Raw genomic sequence first — 27,593 nt, 5'->3', positions numbered from 1 at the left:
TAATGATTTGGACCCAGAATTGAACAGAACTAGGAAAGAAAAAGCAGGCAAGATTGCTTTTGGGAAACTAAAATTATTTTAATGGCCTTAAGTTTTTCCATGAAACAAAGGCCCATCTTTTTAATGATGATATTCTACTAATGTAATAACATGGCTATGGGTCAAGGAACATTACAGTCTCTGAAGAACTAAAAGTGAGTATTACCCACAGGACAATGATGAGACTCATGGTGAATGTGAGTAGGCAGCAAGTTATTATAAACAGTGAATCAAATGGCAGATTTTGAAATTTTCCCTAGGCTGAATTCTGATTAGGCAGTTGGAGTAGAGTTGGTGGGAAAGACTCCAAAATGTGGACCACATCTTCTTAAGGAGGCTAGCCAGTGGGTGGGCTCTAGAGGCTGCCCTTTAAAATGCATTAAGGATATTCCATAGGACTCAAATCAATAAAATAAATGCTTGTTAAAGGACTGCTTTGGGTAAGACACTGTGGGAATACGGGATTTGCATATGGAACAACATTCAGAGCCATCAATGTTCATTTGTTAACTCCTATTATATACCAGGCATTGTGCTAGAATGAATGAGGAGAGAGTACAAAGAAGGTGAACAGTCCCTGCCTTTGAGGACATAAAAATCTGTTGAGAGGAAACAAAATGGATACAAGATAATTTCGGGGAGAAGGTACTGACAGCTGGGAGTAAGAGGATAGGCTTCCTGTAGAAGGTGGTGCTGAAGTGAAGAGGGAGTGTCTTCCAGGCATGGGGGACAGGTTGTGCCATGGTAGTGTTATGGAATTTTGTAAATGATTTGTAAATGACATGAGGTTATTTAAATAATCTTTTTCTTCTTATGGTAATGATAAGGTAGCCTAATGAATGGAGCAGCTAGGTGGCACAATGGCTAAAACACTGAGCTTGGAATCGGAGAGATTCATCTTCCTGATTTCAAATCTGGCCTCAGACTCTACTAGCTGTGTGACCCTAGGCAAGTCACTTAACCCTGTCTGCTTCAGTTTGTCATCTGTAAAATAAACTAGAGAAGGAAATGACAAGCCACTCCAGTATCTTTGCCAAAAAACCCCAAACGGGGTCACAGAGAGTCAGACACGACTGGAAACAACTGAACAACAAGAAGGCTTATGAATGGAGTGGAAGGGATAATGAACCTATGGATGTACCTATTTCTACCTGTCGAGGTAGAAATAGAAAGATTTGTTGACTGAATGAATATGTGGCATGAAATAGAGTGGTATCAAGGATGCCATCAAGGTCTCTAACCTGGACAGTGGGAAGAATGGTGCTCCCCTGGAGAGAAATGGGGATGTCTGGAAAACGGGTGGGTTTCTGTGAATTGATTGAAGATCATAAAGATAGAGCTGGAGAGGATCTTAGAGGCCATCAAGTCTAACCTTTTCACTATGTAGTGAAAAAGTTCAAGTACAGGAAAGTGCTTACTTGCTTAGCATCCCATAGCAAGAGTCTAAGGTGGAATTTTATCCCCTAATTCCAAGTCTATTGCTTTACACATCACACTTTGGTGCCTCAAACTCATTTTGAGTTGGAGATGCCTATGGGATGTCCAATTCTAAACGTCCAAGAGGCAGCTCACGATGTGGGACTGAGAGCCAGAAGAGACATTCGTTCTGCATCTACAGATTTGAATTAGGCATTCAACTTAGAAAGAGAGGTGAGATGCAGGACAATAGCTTGAGGGAATGGTAGGGTCTAGAAAGAACCTTTTAAAAGATGAGAAAGACTTGTATGTATTTGTAGACAGATGGGCCAGAACCAATAGATAAGACACTGAAAGTAGGCACCATACAGGGGAATCATAAGAATAGATTCTACATAGAGTTGTGTTGATACTAATTCTTTTATCATTCTGAATTTATCAATCTTTAGTTATTTTTCAGCCTCCTAGCTAACAGTACTTAAATTAGAGGCAGCTGGTGGTATAGAACTGGGCCTGGAGTCAGAAAGACCAGAGTTCAAATCTGGCCTCAGACACTTACTAGCTGGGCAAGTCATTTAATTGCTGTCTGCCTCAGTTTCTTCAACTATAAAATGAGGATAATAATCGCATCTACCTCCCTGGGTTGTTGTGAAGATCAAATGAGGTAATATTTCTAAGAGCGCTTAGCACAATGCCTGGCGCATGGCAGGTACTTTGTAAATTCATAGTCCCTTCCCCTTTCCTTTCCATTAAAGCCAATTTAAATTATTCATGAAAAAAAATCTATGGATCATCTCATGGCAAATTTTGTCAAGAATATGGACAAAGCACTCAACTTTCATTTTATTTATTTTTAATCCTCTCTCTGAAGTAGACTTTGCATATTCAGAGTAGGGGAGGAGACAGCAGGGTATAGTAGAAAGAACACTGGATTCCAATGCAAAGACCTGACTGAGCTCCTAGGCATGTGGCTGCTTGGACAAGTGATGTATTCTCTCTGAGCTTCAGCTTACTCATCTAGAAAAACCTTTTGAGAGAATTTGTCTATAAATACAAAGTATTGATTGATATTGATGTTTTTTGAGCATAAATGTTTAAAATCTTATAGGTTGTAAAGAAGAAAGAAAAAAAGAGGTTGATTTTGAGGCTTCCCTCACCACCTTAGCAATGTAGTTTTACAATGTTCTTAACTCTTTTTCTTCAAGCCTGTAAATCTGAATTTATGGATTTTTCTCATCTTTTCCTCAGGTATTTTTTCTGTAGGTATCTGTCTTGATTCCAGTGCTTTCCCTCTTTCAATTATTTCCTATTTATCCTCTCTATAGTTTGCTTTGTAACATTTGCTTACACATTGACTCCCACATTAGTTTATAAGTTCCTTGAAGGCAGGGACTGTCCTTTTCCTCTTTTGGTATCCCCAGAGCTTAGCACAGTATCTGGCACATGTTAGGCACTAAATAAATGCTTGTTGATTGATTGAGCAGAATCAGACCTGAATTCATGAAAGGAATAATTGCAGGAAGGAAATATCTTCTAATGAATTTCTTATTATTTTTCTTGTCAATGTGCAAGCCTAGGCTGAGCTTTTAAAGTAGAAGAATCTGAAAGAGTTATGCCAGTATGATTGCTGACATTAAGTTATTCTCTTTCCTAGAAAAGTCAAGGAAAAGTAGAAAATAAAGCTTTAGTCATTTCATAGCACTCCAAAATACCCTGTGGCAGGCTCCTTACCATTTATTACACAGATACTAGAATTTTCCTGTCCACTGCAAACAGCACTCCCCTTTTGAGGTTGAGTTGCCTTAAATGGGGCCCCATTTAAAAAAAAAAGTTAACTCTGTATTTGATAATAAGTGGAGCAAGACATTTCCTTTGGGAAGGATATCCACCCCTGCGCAGTTTTGAGCTCGTATTGAGATCAAGGGATAAATAACAGACAGCCTGCCTACTTCACTGGTAGCCATTTTTTAAGGTCAGCTAAGCAGCACAGCTAGGTGGCATAAGGGGATAGAGTGCTGGTTCTGGAGTCAGGAAGACCTGAGTTAAAAATCAGACCTCAGACATTTACTAGCTATGTGACCCAGGGCAAGTCACTCAACTCTGTTTGCTTATCTATAAGATGAGCTGGAGAAGACAATGGCAAACCACTCCAGTATCTTTGCTAAGGAAACTCCAAATGGGGTCAAAAAGAGTCTGAAATGACTGAAAACGATTTCATAACAACAACAAAGGTGGTACAGTGCACTGAGCGCCAGGCCCAGAGTCAGGAAGATTTATCTTCTAGAATTCAAAACTAGTCTCAGACACTTACTAGCTATATGACCTTGGGCAAGTGACTTACCCCTGTTTGCCTCAGTTTCCTTATCTGTAAAATGAGCTGGAAAAGGAAATGGCAAACCACTTCAGTATCTTTGCCAAGAAAACCCCAAAAAGAGTCACAAAGGGTCAGAGACAACTGAAAAACAACGGGACAACCAAAGCATATTTGGGTGGGGCAGGAGGGCCCACTGGGGAAGACCTCCTATGGTCAACATATGGGAGGAGATGGACAAGATCTTCACAGGATCTGCAGGCTTGAATGAGTTATAGTGAGAACATTTACATTAATGAGACCACAGACACCCTGTAGTATGTACTAGTCTAAGGATGATTGGACAAATTGCCATTTACCAGGCCAGCTTTTGAGGGCCGGATTTCCAGGAATTGTCATATGCCACTGGAGAACAGTATAAAGGGGACTGTATTTAAGTTCACCTGACAAAGGATGATGACTTTTTTTTTCTTCTTCCTTTGTGAAAAATGAAGATTATTCCCACAGGCCAAGGTCAGATTCCTTCTCGGAAAACCTGATATTTCATTTAGCAATTCTGTAACTACCTCTTGGGACAACACTAGAGAAAAATCTAAACATTGGAGCATTTTTCATGAGTAACTGTTCGTTTGTCATGCTGTAGACTTAGGGGTAGACAATATTTTAGAAGTTATTGAGTTCAGTCCCCTCATTTTAAAGACAATGCAGGCCAGCAAACATGAAACGAGGTGCCCAAGGTCACACAGATAGTTGGTGGCAAGCCAGGGATTTGAACATGGCTCCTCTGACTTTAAATCCGGTGCTCTTTCTACTCAATTACTTTGAGTAAATCAATCCCTTTTCCACTCTAGAACTTGTAATTATGAAGGGAAGTATAATAACATTTTCCTGGAAAGAGCTTTAGTAATTCTGGCAGCACTGCATTAATCAGTTAATCAGTGTTCAAGCAGAACTGATGCCCTTGACGTATATAATCAATCTTGATTCCTTCCACATTTGATTTTTATCGCTTTTGAAATTTGACAGCTACAGATATCAAGGAATAGTAGTTTATTTTCACATCTTCTCTTGTTACAGCTAACACAGATGGGCACGTATAATACAATAGAACTGTTGATACATGTATTGGCTCTCCTTGCAGTCTTTTTGAAGATAATTATAGTGTCTCCTCAGTGAATTTATGGAGATTAATGGTGTTCAAACCAGAGCCTATTATAACTAGAGGGGGCTGTTGTTTTTTACCTTTTGTAATGAAATAGAATTCTTTTCTTCAGGTGGCATGTTTATTAGTACCAATAAATGCTGAAACTTCTTGCCTAGGATTAATTTTGAGGACTTTTTGAAAGGTGAATGTGGTGCTACATATGGCAACTTCCTATTGAGCAAAATGGGATTTAACTAGGGCAGCTCATTCCCTGCCTAGGCTTGATAAATGCTTATAGTATGAATATACAGTTACAAGATTTTGTTGTTTTTTTTTTGAAATGCCACGATGATGGCTACCTTACTGCTCTATTGAATCATCCCACTGAAAGAAATTTGGAATCTTCCATACTGTGGTGGAAAGAGCACTGGATTTGTCAGTTCTACTGCTTTACAAACTGCATGACTTTAGCCAAGCCTCTTTGTCTCTGGCCTCTGTTTCCTCATCTGTAAAATGAGGGGGCTAGACTGGATCACCTCTTAAGGCTCTTCTACCTCTGAATCTTAGAAGCATCTAGATCCTTAGGCATTCCAGATACTACCCACCACAACCATGGCCACATCAGCCTTTCAAACAAAGCAGCAGGGAACTGTGTTCAGTATCTTCTACTTTAGGAGGGTGTCTGAAAGACCACAGATCTGACTGTAGAAGTGGTCATTCCGTTACTTTTGTTTTCTGACAAATACTCTAAAGGTTTTAAAAAATTAATTCAGCCACCCCAGATTTCAGTAGCCTGGCATTTGTACTTATACTACCTCTTGACTGGGCAGCTAGATAGCACAGGGGATAGAGCACTGAGCCTGGAGTCAGGAATACCTGAATTCAAATCTGACCTCAGACACTTAGTAGCTGTGTGACCCTAGGCAAATCACTTTATCCTGTTTGCTGCATTTTCCTCATATGTAAAATGAGCTGGAGAAGGAAATGACTAACCAATATCTTTACCAAAAAAAACACATCCCAAAAACCCAAATGGGATCGCGAAGAGTCAGACATGACTGAAACACTTGAACAACAGCAACCTCCCTAACCATACCTTCCTTTTAAAAACAATAGGACTGTTTTATCATATATAAGACTGCTGGTCTTACAGCAAATCTCTTGCTACATCCCTACAAATCAGTAAAATTTTTATTTTAAGTTTTATTTTTTTATTATTTTTGTCACTTTATCGTTATAAACTTGACAAACATCAACAAAGATAAACATCTCCTACACAAGGGAGAAAAGAACGAGAAGACTGCATTTGACTCCACCATGTACATTGCACGGGTTCCTTGTATATTTCAAATGTATGATGATAAGCACCAATACTGCCCAGTCCGCCTGTCTCCCCTTCTAAACTTCCTTCTGCTGTCTTCTCTTACTGTTAATGACTCACTGACGTTCTTTTCTTTTTATATTTAGTATCATGATTCACTGTTATTCTTTCCTTTTTATGTTTAGTATCACTATCACTCCCCCTTCCATTCTCCCTAATTTTTCCATACCCCAGAAAACCAAAAACCCTCTTTAATAATAAATAAGTATAGTTTTGCAAAACAAGTTAATCACAAATTGGTCATCTGGAAAAATGTATCCTATTCTGTACCTCTAGTGGTTCTCAAACGTTTTGGTCTCAGGACTCCTTTAAACTCAAGAATTATTGAGGACCCCAAACAGTCTTTGTTTATATGGGTTATATCTGTTGATATATACTGTTTTAGAAAGCAAAACCAATAACATTTTAAAATATAATATTTATTAATTCATTATAAATAGTCATAATAAATCTATTGCATGTTGACATAAAACATATGATTATGAAAAATATATTTTCCCAAACCAACAATTTTTGTGAGAGGAGTAATTATTTTATACTTTTTTGCAAATCTCCTTAATGCCTGGCCCAGTAGAAGACAGTAGGACTCTCATATCTGCTTTATCATTCAATTTATTGTGATATGCTATTTTGAAGCATATGAAGACAATCTGGTCTCACACATATATATATATATTTGAAAAAGGATGGAGTCTTTTAATAGGCAAATAAGATCTTAGTATTCTGAAAATAGTTTGACCTCAAAGACCTTCTGAAAAGGTTTCAGGATCCCAATGGGTCTAAGAACTTCACTTTGCCCATCACCCCTCTGCCAAGAAATATTGGAAGCCTTTTTCATTGTCAATCTTCTGGAGTCCTGACTGGTCATTTTATTCATCAGGATTCTTAAATTTTTCAAAGCTATTTTCCTTTATAGTCTTGTAGACATTATATAAGTTTTTCCTCTGGTTTTTCTCTCTTTACTTTGTATCATTTCATAGAACTCCCATACATCTCTGAATTTCTCATTCTCATTCTTTCTTATAGTACAACAATATTTCATTGCATTAATATGCTATAATTTGTTCAGGAATTTCTTATAAAATCAATTTTTTAACACAAAAAGAACAAGAATTTTTGTTTTGTTTGTCTCGCCTTGTTTTTGCTGCTGAAGGTGGTAGATTAGTACCTTGGTCAATTTTGAAGCCTGAACTCACACTATAGATGGACATTTAGTAGGATTTAGCAAAGGAAGGGACCTTCAACATAATTTCATTCATGTTTTCCACTTTATAGAGGAGGAAACTACTAATGAGCCAGAAATGTCCAAAAATACAAGCTCTAGGGAGCACCCCCATGGAGGGAAAGTGGTCTTCATGTTCTGAATGAAATCTTTACTAAAACCATTTATTCTCCTCTCCACCTTTGATTTTATTTCTAATTCCATGCTGATAGCAGTAGCTTTCAAATAACTAATTTAGTTTCTTAAAGTATATTACCAGGAAAGTATGTCTGGAATGCATTAATAATGAACAATAAATCATATTAATGTCTTATAGTTTTAAAAACATTTTTTATTTGTTGGGCTGTGTTTTTTTCTCCCTTCTCTTCCATTTCCCTTCCCCCTCCCAAGTCCCCAAACCCTCCTCTAGGAGAAAAAAAAGGAAAACAAGGTAAAAATCTTTGTCACAAATAAGTATAGTCTAGCAAAACAAGTTTCCATATTGGCCACACCCAAAAATGTGTGTCACTATGCATATTAGTCCATCACCTCTCTATCAGGGTGTGGGGAGGATACTTCATCCATCCTCTGGAATTATAGTTGATTATTGGGTTGACCAAAATTCTTAACTCTTTCACAATCGTTCATTTTTACAATGTTGATGTTGTAATATAAACATATAAAATTTTTACTGCAATGTCTGCTCACTTCACTCTGCATCACTCCATAAAAGTCTTCCCAAGGTTCTTTGAAATCTTCACTTTAATAATTTCTTATGGCACAGTATTATTCCATTTCATTCATTTTCCATAATTTGTTCAGGCACTCTCCAATGATTGGCACCCCCCCCTTAGCTTTCAGTTCTAAAAAGTGTATTTCTTACAAAAACCCTGTGAGGTAAATATTATTGCAAATATTTCATTTTACAGCTAGAGGATACCTGGTTGGTAGCATTATGTTTGCTATCAATTAGTTGGAAAGTTCTGAGCCCTCTATAAAGGAAGACTTTGTGAAGCGCTTATTGCTCTTCCCTCCAGCCCTCCAATCAGAGGGGAAGAGGTAGCTGAGGATATTGAGAAGATGAAGCTAGTTTAGTCTTCATGGTGATGAGATTTGAGGAGATGAGCTTCTCCTGGGGGAGTTATGATGTTCTTGGAGTTGACACCAAGCAGAGCAGCTGATGAAAAATGAAGAGTTTAGCTACAAAGTTCTTAGCCTTCTTTAAAAAGGAAGCCTCCAGAGGCATAGGATCAAGCAAAGGGATGGAGGGGCGTGGCAGGGAACAGGCAAGTGTCAGAGATCTAAGCATCCAAGGAATCAGCATTAAGTAGGTCTGGAAGCAGAGAATAGGCAGTGATCCTAGGAGGCAGGGAACCACCATACAAGAGCTCTGACCTCATATGGTGAGCAGCCCATCATTAGGGGCTAGAATTCAGAGGCAGAACTCTGGTACCAGTCCCTGGTAGTATTGACAAGAGCATGGCAGATCCCCAGTCCTGGAGCAAAGGATACCAACGTTGGCATATGGGCATAGGAATCAAGACAAGGACCTAGCTACTAGCTCAGTGCCTCAGTAGGTGCTTAATAAATGCTAATCGATTGGAATGAGGGAATGAGACATGTTAGTTATAAGGTACAATGTAGTAGTCCTACCATTAGTACCAAAGTAAGGGAGCTAGGTGGATAGAGCACTAGGCCTGGAGTCAGGAAGATTTATCTTCCTGAGTTCAAATCCATTCTACTAGCTGTGTGACCCTGGGTGAGTCACTTAACCCTGTTTACCTCAGTTTTCTCATCTGTAAAATGAGCTGGAGAAGAAAATGGCAAATCACGTCAGTATCTTTGCCGAGAAAACCCCAAATGGAATCACAAGGAGTTGAACCCAACTGAAACGACATAGAAAGTACTGAAGTACAAAGTCAGAGGGGAATGAGCATCAAGGCTACCTTGATGTTTGAGTTAATCCAGAGGTCCTTGTATGTCACCTGTTTAAGAACCACATTGGTCCTGGAGCCCTAGATGAGGATTCCCTCCTTCCAGTGCCTTCAAAATTAAGTTGTCACTTGAGAACTGGAAAGCTATGGATCAGGAAGTCAAGCAGTCATTACAAAGAGAAAGAAGCGCATATTTCTAGTTTGTTATATGGGAAATGTCTGACACTAGTTATACCTTTTTCTTTCAGGCAAAGGAATATTCATTATCCAAAATGAAGACCTTAATACATGCATCCAAGCAAGTAAATTTGGACTGGCTCTGGAGAATTGCAACCAACCAACCACATCTATGTTATGGAAATGGGTTTCCAAACGCCACCTGTATAATATAGGCACCAGCACATGCCTAGGATTGAATCTCAGTGCCCCAGAGCAGCCATTGGGACTGTTCGAATGTGATTCTACACATTTTCCCATGTGGTGGCGTTGTTACAGAAAGGCGGTAATCGGCTCTGACCTATATGGGTTAGAGGTAAAGAACAGGAACCTGGTGGTGGCCACAAGACAGTCTTCCCAGAAATGGGTGGAATACATGTCAGGGGGTGATGATATCTGTGAGCATCCTTTTCAAGGTAAAAAGAGGAACTCGTTTATCTTTCATATGCACTATTATAAAACTGCCTTGCATATTATATTTTCTAAGTATTATATGAAATGATGCCCATTTTGATAAATTACTATAAATATTGGAGAACTTTAGTTTACTTTCTTTTTTTAAATTCAATTTTATTTTTTTCAGTTCAAATTCTCTTCCTACCTCCGCCCCCTCCCCCATCCATTGGGAAGGCAAGAAAATAGAATACATTATGAAATATATGTAGTCATATGAAACAAATTTGAATTTTAGCCATGAAGCCTTGAAGGAGCTGTGAAGACTGAGGCTTGGGGAGGGATATAGGAAGTCCCACTTCTTGTGAGGGAGGGGCTGGGCGGTGCTGGCTGAACTAGGTTAGACTGAAAGGCCAGGGGATCAGGCTGACAAGGGAAAAAATCAGTTGATACCTGAGGAGGGGTAGAGGTCAGAGGGGAAGATACTCTAGAGACCCAAGTGGGTGCCACCTCAAAGAGAGGGGCTAGGGGAGGAGATATTGCCATGGGGGCAGGGCCCGAGGCTGGAACCTGAATAGGGGTCCCTTCAGGGGAAGGGGCCACAGAGGGAGGCACCGACAACAAGACCCTTGGCTGGGACCTGAGCAGGGGTCGCCAAGGGGGGAGGGGCCGAAGCCCTGGGGGTCATAGAAGGGGGTCATCCAAAATGTCCTGTTCACCTCCATTGCCCCTTTGTGGGGCAGCTCTAGCTACAACCATTTTACAAGTTTTTAAAGGTGAACTTTTGGGAATTAAAAAGGATTGAGCCATTTCAGGCATTTGGACTGGAAGTCTCTTCCTCCGTAGTAAAGGAGAAATAGAGAGACAAACAAAATAAAACAAGACAAAAAAAACCCACAAGAACGTACCTGCTGGAGTTTCCCAATTCCCTAGTGTGAAAAGAATTGAAATAATCTGGCATATGCTTCTGGATGGGGCATCTGTCCATGTCCTCCATGCTTCAGAAGCCGTGCTTGGTCCATGGCTTCCAATATAGCCACTGGACCAAGAACCACCTGAGAGCATCAGGCTGAGTACAACAAGACAGTCTCCTAGCTGTCTGACCTTACTGGGACCTGCTGAGGTCAGGCCCAAAAAGCACCTCCAAAATGCTAGGAGAGTGAAAAGGGGATTGGAAGAGGGGGAGGCCCACATACCTTCAGTCTTGGCTGGAGAAGAACTTGAGATTAGCAGTACTCCTGGTCTCAGGGAATCAAAAATGAAGAGGTTTAAGCAAAATGACGATAGGTAAGGGAACTATAGGTTTCTAGGGGTGCTCATGACCCCAAAATACCTACACACCGGGTCCTGCCAAAAGAATTCGACTCAAGCCTTCTCAGTCAAGGGAAAAGACAAAGTTTATTAGGTATTCACCATAATGGGTTGTCTTAAGAAATCCCACCCTTTGTCACACCTGTTTTCACAAGCGGGCCAGATTCAATCTACTGAGCCAGATTGAATCTGAGCGCCTTCATGGAGGCAAGATGGAGATTATATACACAAAGTTTGTGGGAGGGATTGAGGGGTGGTCTGGGGTGACTAGTGGAGGGGTTTAGGGAGGGACTTGAGGAGGAGTCTGAGGAGGAGCTTGATGGGACTGAGATGAGGTCAGACTCCAGGGTGGGAAATAGCTGAAGGCTACATGGAGTCATACAGACAATAGGGGGCTAGGGTAACAGAGCTAGGGTATAGATATTTTGATCAGGATTAAGGGTGGGAAACAACTGGACCAGCTAGGCTAGGCAGAGACTTGGGCCCAATGATAATGCAAGGCCTGTGGCCTTAGGGGAAGGCCAGATCTAGTTGGAAGACTCAAGGAGAGTTCAAGGGGGCTCCCAGAGACTGTACTCCAGGTTCAAGGGGGTTGCTGGAGACTGTGCCCTCATCAATAACTACTTTTTAGATGCATAATTATTTACTGCAGAGGGGAATTTAAAAGCACCATGATGCTGCATAAAGAGTTCTGGGATGATTGTCAGAGGACCATCTCTTGACACTTCCTTCCTATGTGATTGTGACTAAGTAACAATTTCACTGGGCCTCACTTTCTTCATTTTTAAAATGAGGAGGCTGAATCAGATGACCTTTAAGTCTATGTCTATGATTCCATGAGAATGGGAATCATTTTGTCAAATTCTAGTGGCTGACTTCAGAATGGAAGGATAATTTATAGTACATCCTTGAACAAGTCAATACAGCTGTGATCTCACTGATGCAGAAAACACTCACCAGCACACATTGCAGCCCATTTTTTCCTCTCCAGAGTATATGACTCTCATCTATGTCTTCTCACAGTTCATCCACAGAGAATCTACCCAATAGACCAAAGGCCTTCCCCTAGGTCTATTTTAACATTTACACTACAATTTTCAAGTACTGAGGGGGAAGAATTCTTGTATATCAAAAGAAGTAAATAGTGAAGAAGAAAAGAAAAAGGAAAGAAATCCACTTTGACAAAAGTGACTTGTTCCTGGTTTGGGGGCCCTGGGTAGGGTTCTCATTTTTTTTCCAAGACTGATATTGAAGCTGCCTCTTGGGGTTGGTGGCATATCCAACTAGCTCAAAGCCTGGCTAATGCCCTCTTGATAGGCTGGTTACAAAAACACAGATGAATTCTGCATCCTCATACTTGCCATCAAGTGTCCATTGTGTGTCTGTATCATGTGACTTCCCCAATAAACACTCCTCTGCTTTGACAACTTAGCTTTTAGTCCTGGCAAGAAAGGTCAGGGAGTTCTGAAGGGCTGGGGCTCCGGGATAACATCCAACGCCAGTCTCTTACCTCCACAAGTAAACATTGAGGGAGAGTTGTGACCAGTGAATATCACCAGTTGCACAATGATACTATATGTGTAAAGTTGATGCTCTGTAGGAGGCAGAATCACCTACCCTCCCAACTGGACACTGATGCTTTTATTTGGTACCTTCCCACCTTTATTCCTCTCAATCATCCACCTACACCCTGAATACATCTACAGAAGGGATCTCTGTGGGATTTAACTCTCTGAATCTGAAAGAAAGTAGATTGAAATAAACAACTGTGTCCCCAAGGAACTACAGCATAGCTACACTATTAGGGCATGGTTTCTATCCCTTGGGGCACAAAAAGCTTGTCAAGAGGTGTGGGGAATGTTTGGTGAATAATTATATTTTCTACTGAAATATTCCAAAAGTAGTCATGCTAGAGAAAAAATGTGGATTGGAGTGAGAATGATGAGGGGGTGGGGTGCAGGATGAAAAGAGAGGGAGCTGTATAGTTTATCTGAAAATTCTGAAAGAAATGGCTGAAAGAATAATTCCTCTTGACCAAGACCAAATGAATGAGGTTTGGTTACAAACCTCTTTTCAAACTGAGCTAGAAAATATCAATGACAGTAATTCAGCGAAAGACACGCTAAAATTACTTTCTTCATTCTATTTCTTATATGCATATGCATAGTAAACTAGAATTTATTTCCTTTCATATTGAACAGAGTTACAGGAAAATTACTTAAATCCAAAGGATGTAGAGACCAAAGTAGAGAACTTATGTATCAGGGGAAGGGGAAGCCCCAGGCCAAATTTATATAAAATAATATACTATTTACATGATATATGCATATGCATATCTATATGCACATGTATGTGTATATTATATATAACATGTGTCTTATAAGTACACAGTTATTTGCATATTATCTCCTCCATTAGAATGTGAGTTCCTTGGGAGTAGAAACTGTTTTGCCTTTGGATTACTGTTACTGTTCCGGTTACTGACTGACTGACTTGGTACCCTCAGCATTTAGCACAGTTCCTGGCAGATAGTAAGCACTTAATTAATTATTGATGCCTGACTGACTGAACTCCTGGTGCGATGCCCTACATTTAAAAGCTCTGGCTGATAGCATGAAGCCTCTAGAATCAGACAAAGACTTTTCTCCAGGCCATACTTAAGACAAGAGGAGGGGATCGAGCATTTCCAGAAAGCAACAAGTTTCCCCTTTAGACCCCCACGTTTCAGTGATGTGCCAGTGGAGCCCTTCTGGTTTAGGATGCTGGTTGGTCCTTTGGCATATCTTTAGATACTTCCTAGGACTAGATGTGTATTTTTAATTCAATTATATTTTTTTTCATTTTATAAGCATTTATTTTCTCCCCTTCCCTGAAAAAAACACACACACACACACACACACAAACACACACACACACACACACACACCAAAACACAAAACCTTTGTAACACATATACATAGTCGAACCAAAATAATCCCTGCTCTGGCCATGTCCGTTCCCCCTGCCCCACAAGGAGGTGAATAGCATGCTTCATCACTGGTCCTCTGGTATCACTGTTGGTCATTGCATTGATCAGTTCTCACATCTTTTGAAGTTGTTCACTTTTACATTATTATAGTTTAAATTGCTCCTCTGGTTCTGCTCATTTCACTTAGCTCAGTTCATACAAGTCTTCCCAAGATTCTCTAAAACCATTCCCTTTGTTATTTCTTAGGGCACAATAGTATTCCATTACGTTCCTATGCCATCATTTGTTGAGTCCTCTCCCAGTTTATGAACTGGATACTTATTTTAGTAGCATGGTATAGTAGAAAGAGCATAGGACTTGGAAGAATGGACACTAAATTTCCATCTTGGTTCCACCACTTGCTGGCTGATCTTAGAGAAATCACGTGTCCTTTCTCAGTCTCCATTTTCTCCTCTATAAAATGTGGTAGATTTAATGGTTTCCAAAGTCCCTTCCAGCTTTAAATCTACGATTCTATGATACTATGGCCTCTATGAGTTTCCTCTTATATAAAATGAAGATAATACTATTTGAACTATTTGTACAGGGTTATTATGATCATCAAATGAGAATATTTCTGACAGCAATTAGCAAACTGCCAGACAAAAATTAGTGCTCCAACACGACAAATACGGAAATCTGTTTAATATGGTTGTGCATGTATAGCCTAGATCAAATTGCATGCTTTATTGGGGAGGGGAGAATATTTAGAACTCCAAATCTTATAAAAGTGAATGTTGAAAGCTAAAAATAAATAAATAAAATGAAAAAAATAGCTGCTATTAGGGACCAGGAAATATGTGTGGCTGGAGAAATATGCAACATTTTTTTTCCAAAAAGGAAATTTAGGGGATGATTACTTGACTATTTCTCACTTCTGTGATTTGTTTTTTCTGTCGTAGAATTATACACAGTGAAAGGGAATTCCCATGGAATGCCGTGTGTGTTTCCTTTCCAGTATAATGACCAATGGCATTATGAATGTACCCGAGAAGGCAGAGAAGATGGGCAGCTGTGGTGTGCCACAACAAGCCGATATGAAGAAGAAGAAAAATGGGGATTCTGCCCAGATCCCAGTAAGTACAATAATTTACTATTCTTTCTACATTAGGAATGGAAGATAAGGACAAATATAAAGTTATTTGTATCTTTAGAAATTTTGCAACCTGCACAATCACTTCTATTAATGCAGAATTGGATATTGTTATTACCCTGCCATATTTGTCCACAAATATTTTGCAGTAGGGTTGCTATGATGCAAGACTTTGGGATTTAGAAAGCTAGAAAATTTAATAGCATATATTGCCTTCTCCTCCATCTGGTCACTCAGGAAAAGCATCCCCTTCAAGGATAGTCCTGTTTTTAGAGTCCTGTTTTTCTTTGCTTCAGAAGATGTTAATTAAACATTCTAACTAAGAGCCTTATGAGAGTAAATCTTATTCTACATTAAATTATAGTACTCAGTGCTTTCATTAATAACAGCTTACTTTAATGAGACATCAAAACAGACCTGAAACATACATTTATTCCTTCAATACACTCCTTCTTTCATGGACTTCTTTAATCTCTCCAAATCCAGACTTTTTCTCTTCCCCACTTGGATCACCTTGACTACCCACTTCTAAGAAGGTTTTGATCTTTGACTGGGTCATTCACACCATGACAACCAGGTACACAATGGCTCTTTGAGTCAGCTCCCCAAAATGACATGTTCCCCTCCAATTAGCCTGGAGACTGTACGTCAATTATCCCAGACTCATTTTCTTTGCTAAGTTTTTCTTAGTATCTAGCTAGCATGACTGCAACTGATTCATATTGACTAAGATCACCTTCAAACTGGTTTACCTTCCTAAGAATGAGCTCCATCTTTGGGCTTATGCTGCTACTGCCTAGGGGCTTAAGGTCTCGGCCCTTTCAGCATTTGAACATTTTTTTTTTCGGATAACTCTATTATTGACCCAGTAAAGACTATTTGATTATTTTTAACCATGATGGTATGGAAATGTAGGGACAATAGTTAAAGCACTCCACCTGGAGTCAGGAAGACCTCGCCTCATTCACTTGGCTGTGTTGACCCTGGGTAAGCCAGTCCATTAGTCAATAAACATTTATTAAATGCCTACTGTGTGCAAGGTTCTTACTAAGTGCTGGATATACAAAGAGGCGGGAGTGGCATAACTGAGGAGGTATGGGTTTCAGGGTTGATAAGATCTTTCAGGATAATGAGATTCCAGAGAGCACAATGAAATCCACCTGAGAAATAATGAAATGACTGCCCTGGGTATCCTCCTTAAATAGAGGATCTAAGAAGAGCTCTCCACTATCTACCTTCTCCCCTCTCCCCTCTCCAGTCGGAGGAAGGGGAGAGACCCAGAAGCAGTAGGTCCTGAGAAGGTGTGTGTTTCTGGATTAATTAGCTGTGGACCCTGCGCAAGTCATTTACCCTCTCAGTCTCAGTTTCTTCACTTGTAAAATGGGGAATATAATAATTAATAGCACATTTCTGACAAGGTTGTTGTCAAGCACAAATTGGACTAGACACGTACATAAAGCATCTTATAAATCTTAAAATGCTATAGTAACAATTAAGGCAAATACAGTGAATCATTTCTCAGTTATCTGCCTTTATTCATGCTCACTGGAATAATATTTTTCCATGGATAGAATTATCTATGGAAAATCTTGCTCCCAAGACAGGCTTATCCACTTGACACATTTCTGAACCACCTTCCTATGTCATCAGTCAGTCCATCAGAAAGTTAATCTAATATGCACAAACAGAAAAACAAATATCAGATGGAGAATTTGTTAGAGAAAGTCTATGTCTATATATGTACATATGTATGTATATGTGTGTTATCTATCTATCTATATAAATATATTCGCACTTAATTGTAGCCATCTGGAGGGGCAAGAGGAAGGAGGGGAAAAGAACAAAGTAAAAAGTGCACATCAGAAAACAAAAGAAAACTTACAAGGAAGCAAAGGAAAGATAGATAGCTCTCAACACAATGTGTAATGTTTATCACGTAGGCTTTCTTGAAATGAAAATTTATGGCTATATATTTTGAATCCTCTTTTATGTTCTGCTGGGCACATGACATGCTTTTTTTCTTTTCTTATTTGATATTTAAGTTTCAATATTTAAGTTTATGAAATGTTTCTTTTTCTTTTCTCTATTCTGTATTTGAGTTCTGATGTTTGAGTCTAAATTTTTTTAAAAATTTAATCCACCAGCATTAATTAAGTGCCCAATATCTACAATGCACGGGGGCTAGGTGTTCTAGGGGATTCCAAATACCATCCCACTGCTAACGGAGTTTATAATCTAGGTCAAAAAACAGGATTATAGTATAGTTAGCACATACCCAGGGAATGCAAATTCAATTTAATATTGTCCTAAGAAATACGTGATTTGGGAGAGTAAATCAGCTATAAAAATATGTCATTCATTCCTAAACCAAGGATTAATTATATTTGCACTAATGACTTTTTTGTGTTATTCATCCCACTATTTCCCTCCATCAGGGTAGATAAATGCCTGGATTAATGATTTTAAAATGAATGAGGCGCACACACTTTACTAAGCTGAAAAGTAGACAGCATACCAGTGCATTAAAACTGTTGCATTTTCCTGATACCAGGAAGTGCCCTTGTCCCTGAACTCTGACACTTGAAGCCAATTAGTATCTCCTGCATAGAGACTGTGGCTTTCTGGAGCCTAGGGCTTTTGCCTCCCCAAGTTGGCTGTTTGCTTAACATCCTTCAGCTAAAGAACTTCCTGCGTTTGACAGACTACTACAGCTAGCTCTCCTGACCTTTCCTTCAGACATCAGTAAGCCAGCTTTATTTCTACAGTGTTGAATTACAGTTCCAGTTTTCTCTCTTTCTTGTTGCTTTCTGTTCCTAGTGGCCAATAAAACTAAGAATTCAGTACCTGAAACCCGACTGTCTTCGTGGAGGCAAACAATGACAGGGTAGTAAAGAAGTTAGATTGCAGTCTTTATATATTTAATTCAATCATACACAGCTATGTGGATATACCCTTCACTCATCTAGATTGCAGCCCATTCATGCTCTCACATCTTGTGTAATTCTTGTCCAACCCTTTTTTAAGTTCCTTGTAGATTATCTCCCCACCATACTAAAGATCTTCCTCTGCTTCCTTTAATACTTGAGGGCATCATTGTAGTCCTTGGGTTGTCTCTCTTTTGTTCTCACTTCATATTGAGACCACCTCCCTTTCCAAACATATCCTTGATGATGTGTTTTAGGTGATGCCTTACATGTTAATGATATGTTTTCATCTACTTGCACCCACTATACGTCATTCTGTTGACCTTTGGGTCAAACGCTATTTTGATTCTTCAGAAACAGTGATGTTCCCTGATTTTCAGCCACGTAGCATCCCTAGGAGATCATTAGTGTGAAAAAAATAGGCTTCTATGACTGAAGGTGGCTTATAAAAGTTTTTTAATAGTCTATGCATATCCTTTGTCTCCTTCTATATAGGTATTTCTAAGAATCTCAGAATGTAGAATAGTATTTCTTTGTTTTTAAAAAAATTGCCTAATTAAGCAAAATTTAAACACTAACTTTTTTTTGTAGCCTTGTTGCTAAGTACTAGCCCACAATTTGTTTTCTTACTTACTGTGAGAAAGGCCAAATATCTCTTTACATCTTGAAGAATAAGTATTTGTAAATCTTTTGGGGATTTTTTGTTAGAATAAGTAGATATATGTTAGATAGGTTTAGTAGATGCACAATTGACTGAAGCATCAGTCAACGATTAGGAGTTATTTTTGGCAGATCAACTTAAGGAATGTAACACCTGCCATCTTCTTCTAGGACCCAACACAGCATAACCATGCTTTCATCAGTAATTTAAATGATGAGAACTAGAGTGAGAGCCAGTAGGTATTCAGATAGGGATGCCATAGCAACTGGGATAGGATCAGAGTTCAGAGTGGTCTCTACCAGCTAAAAGATTGGTCAGAAACAAAGCCCGACTGGGACAGGTGCCAAGTAGGATACTTGGGGTGGAAAGATAAACTATAGAATTTCAAATTGAGGAATGGCTAGCTAGGGGAAAATCCAGGAGAAGAGGCTCTCTAGTGTATAGTAGATAAAGTGGCACTGCTATTAAGAGGATAAGTATGATATAGAATGCACAGCTAGAAATAGAGTGTGCAAAGACACAAGCTGTCATAATTGTCTATTTTCACCATGACCTATTTCATCCACTTTGAGTTACTATTATATGAAGCATAAAAAACTCAGAATTCCAAGTAGAACCAACAAAAATATTTAAATTTTGGAATATGGAACCTATGAAAAATGTGATAGGATCTGAGAGTATTCTAAAAGAAAGTTTAGAGCCCTACCTTTTAGAAATTACATTTCTTTTCACTAGAACACACCTTATATCCTTGGAACAAGATTAGATAAAGGGTTGATTTGGATTACCAATGGAGGCTGTGGGAATCCATCCCTAAAGAGTTTAGGCTTTTACTACCTCGTATTTACTTATCAGTGCACATATTATACCCAACCTACTCACCCCCAGAATGTAACACTCTTACTGACAGCTACTATTCGTTTTGGTTTTTTTTTTCATTGTAGGGCCTGCCACAATACCTTGTACATGGTAAGCACTTCCTTAGTGTATACCAAGTTACATCATTATGGGAGTGGTAATTATTAAAACTGAATAACAATAGCCTTTATATAGCACTTTAAGGTTTATACATGTATCTGCTTTGTTCTTTACCACTACCCTGCAAGGTACATGCTATTTTTATCATCATTTTACAAAAAGAAACTGAAGCTTAAAGAGATTAAGGTGTTTGCTCAGGGTCACATAGTAAGTAAGTGTCTGAGGCAGGTTTCACACTCAGGTCTTCTCACTCCAAGTCCAATGCTCTATCTGCTCTGCCACCTAGCTTCTTGTTAGATAAGAGATTGGAGGTTGGATTAGACATCAAAAACAGCAAACTACCTTGTGTTTCTCTAATTCTGTGACTACTCAAACTCCTTTTAATCTCTTTATAATTGTAGGACAAGGTGATTTCCCTCGGTTCTTTTTTTTTTCTTCAAATTATGAGAGATTTCATTTACTCTATAGTTTGGATTCAGCACAGCTGACTTAACCTAATCTTGATACCCTGGTGTGACACATACTAAAAGCAGGAATTTTGTGAGCTTTGGAAACAGGAAACACATTGAAAAAAATCCCAGGATCTTTGAGGAAGCAAAACAACCCAAAATATTAATGATTATTCCAATTCTGTGCCTGTGAGAGTTATTCCACATTCTGGGGACTCATAGAGCCTTTACTGACAACTTTATCCTTTTTCCAGGAAAGGCCTATGTTCTTTTATATTTACATGCTGCTTTCAGAGGGAAAGGGGAAAGCAAATCAATCCAACAAACATGTATTAAGCACCAACCATGTGCAGGGTCCTATCCTGATGCTTCACTATGGCATGGAGATGACTTTAGAGCCTCTACATTAAGGGTTCTTGATCCTTACTACGTCATGGATCTACTTAATGATTATTTTTGGGCTCTCTTGGCTCAGAGTGAATGTCAACAGTAACTGTTTCTGTTTTGGCCAGGCAACCCTGAGGGTCTTCTCCTCCCAGTTTTATTGGGTTTTTTTTTTATTATTATTATTAAAGGGGCCATTCCTTGACTCACTTCTTAAAGAGGGCTAGTCACTGAATGGGAGTTGCCTCACTCAAAGTGAGAACTTGAAAAGACCTTAACTCAAAAGGGTCAGGGTCTCCCACTGCATCCAGGGCCATCTCCAGTCATCCTGACTGATATCTAGCCACTGGACCCAAATGACTCTGGAGGAGAAAGTGAAGCTGGTGACTTTGCATAGCCCTCCCTCAAACCAAAGTCAATTGCAAGTCATGTCATCATCTCCCTAATGTCACAGTTCTCTTCGAGAACGAAGAAGAAACCATAACCACCAAGTCACAGATCCGTTGGGAAGTCTGGCGAAACCTATGGATCCATTCTCAGAAGAATGTTTGTAAGTGCATAAAATAAAATACATAGGATTGTGAAGGAAACCAATTATATTGAAATGCAGTCTATAGACAGGAAGACTTCAGTCATATGTGACCTAGCAGCAAATCTAATAACTACAGTAATTTCAAAGGTACTATGAGCATAGACAATATTTTGAGATATCTGCAGCAACTGTAACAGGATTGGAAAAAATCTGTGACTTTTATTAGTAACAAAGTCCCAGGTGCTAATACTGTTGTGGTTTATTGCCTTCATTCCTAATGATCAGCTTCAGTTAGAAAATAGAGAAAATGAAGATGTAATTTTTTCTCATTCAAGTTCACAAGACCCCCCTGAAATCTATCCAAGGCCCTTTTGGGGGTCCATGGAACTCAGGTTAAGTTCTTTTCCCAAGGTTATGCCAACAAGATACAATCTTTGGCATGTCCTACATAATAAGAAACATTCAATGACATAAATCAATTGGAAGGTTTCTCAGACAAGCCTGATGACAGATTGTCTGTCTGGAAGTCTCAGCCTCCTCAGGTGATAAAAGGAACCAAACATTCCTTTGGCCACAGGCCTTGTACCTCTCATCTCATGCTGGGTATAGTATGTCACCTGAGGCAAAGGTGGCAAGGGGCTGGGTATTTTCTATCTGCCCCAAGCAATGACTTTCATCTATGTTAGGACAAGGTAACTACCCTGTCTCTCAACCTGCATGTGGAAACCTTCCAGTGCAAAGAGGAGAAACATTTCTTCTGACCTCAGGCATTCTATCTCCTGATGCACCTGACTCTTGAAAGAAGAGAAAACGTGGTGGAGAACTAGACTTTTTCCTGCTATTCAGGTTCTACTTCCATCTCATGCTGTATGTATCCTTTCCTGCCTAATCTCTACCCTTTGGAGGTAAGAGGCATATTGAAGCAGGACCTCCAATCTGATTATCTAACCATATGCCTCTCATCTCATACTGCACTTGTTTTCAGCCCAATTTCCAGCCTCTTTTGAGAAGTGAAGTGGTACCCTCCACTTAGTGATGAACATTCTCACACCTTTTCATGCCTTCCACATCCCATTAATTTTGAATACCTGTAAGTCACCATCTAAACCTCGTTCCTCACGTTCTACCCCTCAATTCCTTATTCCCATCCTCCTAAATTCTCTCACTCCAAAGTTTCAACCAAACACTACCTAGTTCTTTCACTGTGCCCTGTGCAATGTCCGTTCCATAAGCAACAAATCTCCCTTCATTCTAAATCTTTTCCTCTCCTGCTCCTTTCATCTATTAGCTATTATTCAATCATGGCTGTCCTCTGATGATACAAACTCCCTGGTCACTCTTTCCATTATTAGCTACACCTTCACTCATTCCACTTGAATCACTAGTCAAGGTGAGAGACTTAGAATATTCCATGTTCCCCATTGCCACTGCTAAGTTCTCCCCCTGCCTCCATCACTCAGTAACTTCTCTTCCTTTGAGTTTCATATCTATCACCCGATAAAAATCCTGGTGGCTCTTGTCTACACAGTTCCAGGTCACTGTCTTGCGTTCCTTAATGAATTTGGTACATGACTCACAATTTTTCTCTCATCCTCAACTCCTGTCTTCATACTAGGGGATTTCAACATACAGATTGCCTTAACCTCAAATACATAAACCATTCAGTTTCTCAACCTACTCACTTCCCATGAACTTCCCCTCCACTGTACCTCAACCACACAGAGTGATGATTATAACCCCAATATTGACATTTGTAACAACAATGCTTCTAGCAGCTGCTGTGGCTGTGTAAGACCAACAAGACCAATGGAAGAGGTGCTAGCACAGGTCCTTTGATCTGCTTTTCTAAGGAAAGCAACTTTAAGAGGTTAACAATCTCACTTTAACCAAACATACATATATCATTCACTAAGTTCAGGGCAAAAAGTCAGCACCCTGAACTTCAGAGCAAATACAAACAGAAATTACAAACAGAGAAATATGAATAGAGCAAATAACACAAATCAACAGACAGGCATCTAGCTGTCTGACCAAAGCTATAAATACATAGGTACCAGAGATAGAAGCACCAGCATCTGGGTTTTCAAAACTGGGGGGCTTCTTAATGGCTACCCAGAGTCTCCACACCAACACTCTTCCAATGAGTGAGCCCCAAACAAAATGCTAATCTCAGAGCATATATACCTTTTTTCAGGGTCAGAGCACTTCACACCTCTTGAGGGTTTCACACCTCTCATGACTTAACTAGCAAAAGGGTGTGGGCCTTCCTACAAACAAAGGCAAGACTCAATCAAAGGCACTTGATTGCCTTGGTGCTGAGAAGCACTCCAAAACAAAAAACAGTAAAAAGTCCCACTTTACTTGCCCTCACACCATTACCCCAAAATGTACCACCTCCACATTCCAGAGTTCCAAAATCCCATTATCTGTTCTATAATCTATTGGCTTTTCATGTCTCCCTCTGACTTCCCTTACCAGACCTATACTGTGACCTCCAATCCCTCCTAAATCCTCTCTGAGGCCATCTCCCCTGCACTAGCTACTTTCTCTTTTTTTCCCTATCTAGACCCCTTGGTAAACCAATTCAACTCTCCACTGTCCTCTTTTCTTGAATCCCTAGCCTTCTTATCATAACATCATTTATGTTCTGCTAAGCCTCAGCCTTGGATTACTCCCACCATTGGCCACCTTGACTCCTACATATATGTTACTGAATGAAAGTAGAGAAAATCATGCAACCTTTCTGACTGGGTCCACTGTATACGTATGTTACCCAATTCAACTGGGCCCTCACTGATGTTATGCAATCCTTCTATACCTGCCTTATCAACTCACTATCCCACTCACTACAGCATCTCTCCAGACCTTGTCATCCTTCCTCAAAGCTCCCATGACTCCCCCATCCACACTCTCTCAAATGAGCCCCTTACTTCATATTTTACAGCAAAAACTGAGGTCATTCAACATGAGATCACTCTTCCTCATGTTACATGATGTGCTTAGGTGCCTTCTGCCACTGTCTCTCCCTTCACCCTGTGTCACATGATGAAGTGGCTTTACTCCTTACCAAGGCTAACCCCTCTACCTGCTCCAGCAATTCCATTGCTTCCTGTCTTCTCTAGCAGATTCCTCTCTCTCTTTATCACTCCTTTTCATTCTCTCCCATTCGCTATTGCCTATAAGCATGGCCATGTCCCCTTCATCCTTGATCCTGCCATCTCTCCTATCATCCAATATCTCTTCTGCCCTTTGTGGTTAAATGCCTAGAAAAAGCTGGGCCTCCACTTCTTCTCCTCTTACTCTCTTCTTAACTCTCTACAATTTGGCTTCTGACTTCATCATTCAAGCAAAAGTGCTCTTTCAAAAGGTATCAGTGAACTCTTAGTGGCCAAATACAAAGACCTTTTCTCAGTGCTTTTCTCCTGACCTTTCTGCATCCTTTGATACTGTTGATTGCCCTCTTCTCCTTGATGGCCTCTTCTCTCTAGGTTTTTAGGATACCACTCTCTGATCCTCCTCCTACCTATTTAATCACTGTTTTTAGTCTCCTTTGCTTTAGTCTCCAGCTCACACTCACTAACCGTAGGAGGTGCATGGAGTTCTATCCTGGACCTTCTTTCTTCTCTCTTTATACTACTTCATTTATCAGCTCACATGGATTTAATTGCTGTCTCTATGCTCATGATTCTCATGTCTACCTAACCTGCTCTAATCTCTCTGCTGACCTCCAATCTCACATTTGCCTTTAAGACATCTCAGACTGGATGTCCAATAGACATTTTAGTCTCAATATGTCCCAAATTGAACTCATTATCTTTCCCTCTAAACCCTGTTCTGTGCCTGTCTTCCATATTGCTGTAGAGGGCATTGTCATCCTCCAGGCCCTCAGTTTGCAATCTGGGAGTCATCCTCTCCTCCTGAATCTTTCCCTTCTCATATCCAGTCTGTTGCTAAGACCTGTCAGTTTCACCTTTACAGCATCTCTCCAGCATGGCCCCTACTCTCTGACACTGCCACCACTCTGGTGCAGGTCCTTATCCTCACTACTGGACCATTGCAGTAGCCTGTTGGTGGGTCTGTCTGCCCCGAGTCTCTTTCCCTCTCCAATCCATCTCCATTCAGCCATGATTTTCCTAAAGCAGATGTCCAACCATGTCACCATCCCCCCATCCCCTACTCCGTAAACTCCAGTGACTCCCTGTCTCCTTCAGGATCAAGTACAAAATCTTTTCCTTGGCATTTGAAGGATTTCCTCTGACCTTTTAAGCCTTTTTATACCTTATTCTTGCCGCTTATTATTTAATCCAATGACACTGGCCTTCTTATTGTTTCAAGAACAAGACACTCCATCTCTCAACTGAAGGCATTTTCTCAGGCTGTCTGTGATGCCTGGAATTCTCTCCCTCCTCATCTCTGCCTACTGGTTTCCCTGGCTTCCTTTAAGTCCCAACTAAAATCCCATCTTCTACAGGAAGCCTTCCCCAACCCCTCTTAATTCTGATGTTTTCCCTCTGTTCATTATTTCTTATCTATCCCATGTATAGTTCATACAGGGCAGCTAGGTGGTACAATGGCTAGAGTATCAGGCCTGCAGTCAGGAAGACTCCTCTTCCTGAATTCAAATCTGGAATCAGACACTTACTAGCTGTACAATCCTGGGCAAGTCACCAAACCCTGTTTGCCTCATTTTTCTCATCTGTAAAGAGATACTTCACTGGGGTCGTGAAGTCAGAAATGACTGAAAAATGACTGAATGACAATAATTTTTATGTATTTGTTTGTTTGTCTCCCTACCCCCCCACCATTACATTGTGAACTTCTTGAGGGTAGTCTCTGTCTTTTGCTTTCTTTGTATCCCCAGTGCTTAGTACAGTGCCTGGCACATAGTCAGTGTTTAAAAAATGTTGATTGATTAATTTAAGCTAGGTAGAGGAAAACTCCACCAGAAGGTTGGCTACCAGGTAATTTTTTTTCTTCACTGTATTAACTCATGAAACTTACTGCTAATTCATGGAGGGGTTGAATTGAACTTGGTTGAATGAAACTTTCTGCTAAATCATAGAATCTACGCCAATTCAGGAAATTCCCACACCAGTGAAGTCATCAGTGTCCTAGAGTTTGAGCAGAGTAAAAGGTGCTAGATAATGGCAATATAAGCATAAAAGATTACATAATGCTTGCCCTCTAGGAGTTTACATTCTATTTGGGGGTTGAGGTGGGATAAGACTTGAACACAAAAACTATGGTTACTGAGGGTGTGATTAAATACATACATAGGTGAAGTCAAGCAGAGTGATTTAAGAACTTCAAGGAAGTATGGATTACTTCTAGTTAGAGAGAAGGAGGGAAGGCCTGAAAGGAGAGAAGGCTGCTGTAAATGCAAGTGGTTCGTTGTTGGTGACAGCTCTTTCCCATGGAAAAGGCAGGGTTTGGTGGCCCCTAATTCACTCTGATTTGACAAAATTTAGGCATCTGAGATGGGCTTGTTGTTCTCTTCTCCCTTACCCTGCCTTCTAAAATGGTGAACTGAGGAGAAAAGTTACTGAGCAGAGGGAGAGAAAGTTCAGTCACACTGGTCAGTTATCCCAAGCTGGGTGAGGCTTGCCCAGAACCTCTGACAGACTCACAGCTTTACCTCCTCGTGGCTGTGTAAAGAGTCAATGGGCCACCTTGTGGCCACCTCAAGGAAATGCCCCTTTCCCAGCAATCAAGCATAAAGGGGAAAAGTAGGTCATTATGAGGGGATTCAATTCAATTCAAAATTAATTGAGCATTTATTAGACACCTAAGGTGTGCAAGACAGTGTACTAGGAACTGAGAATATGAAGATAAGATGAAAAATAGTCCCTGCCCTCAAGGAGCTTAAATCCTACTGGAGAGATCAATTAATACAATATTGTTTGACGGGAGAAAGAACACTAAAAACTAGAAGGCTTCCCATGCGATGTGACATTTCATATGAGTTTCGAAGGGAACTAAGAATTCTAAGACATGGAAAGGAGGAGGGAGTACATTGCAAGCACGTAGGATGGATTGTAAAAAGGCATAGAGGAGAGACATTTGAAGGTTAAGTTTGGCAGACAGCAAGTTTGCCGTTTAGCTGGCAAACAAGGAGTAGCAAATACCAGTATAGCTAGAACATGGATTGTGTGAAGGAGACCAAGGTGAACTAAGTCTGGAAAGGTAGGCCAGAGCCAGAGTATGAAGGGTTTTAAATGC

The 27,593-nt window shown here is 40.0% G+C and overlaps 1 protein-coding gene across 3 annotated transcripts in view; it reads left to right on the top strand.

Annotated features, from left to right (window-relative positions):
- The window catches only part of PLA2R1 (phospholipase A2 receptor 1), a 164,296-nt gene that overhangs the window by 23,732 nt on the left and 112,971 nt on the right, over nucleotides 1-27,593 (top strand). For all 3 annotated transcript variants that reach the window (XM_036744379.1, XM_036744380.1, XM_036744381.1), the window contains exons 2-3: nucleotides 9,675-10,058; nucleotides 15,256-15,429. In XM_036744379.1, the coding sequence (XP_036600274.1) occupies nucleotides 9,675-10,058; nucleotides 15,256-15,429 (558 nt within the window). The remainder of the gene's footprint in view (nucleotides 1-9,674; nucleotides 10,059-15,255; nucleotides 15,430-27,593) is intronic.

The sequence above is a fragment of the Trichosurus vulpecula genome, chromosome 2 (assembly GCF_011100635.1).
Source record: "Trichosurus vulpecula isolate mTriVul1 chromosome 2, mTriVul1.pri, whole genome shotgun sequence".
NCBI classification, from domain to species: Eukaryota; Metazoa; Chordata; class Mammalia; order Diprotodontia; family Phalangeridae; genus Trichosurus; species Trichosurus vulpecula.
Note: the sequence above shows the minus strand (reverse complement) of the source record. Positions and strands in the feature narration are given on the sequence as shown.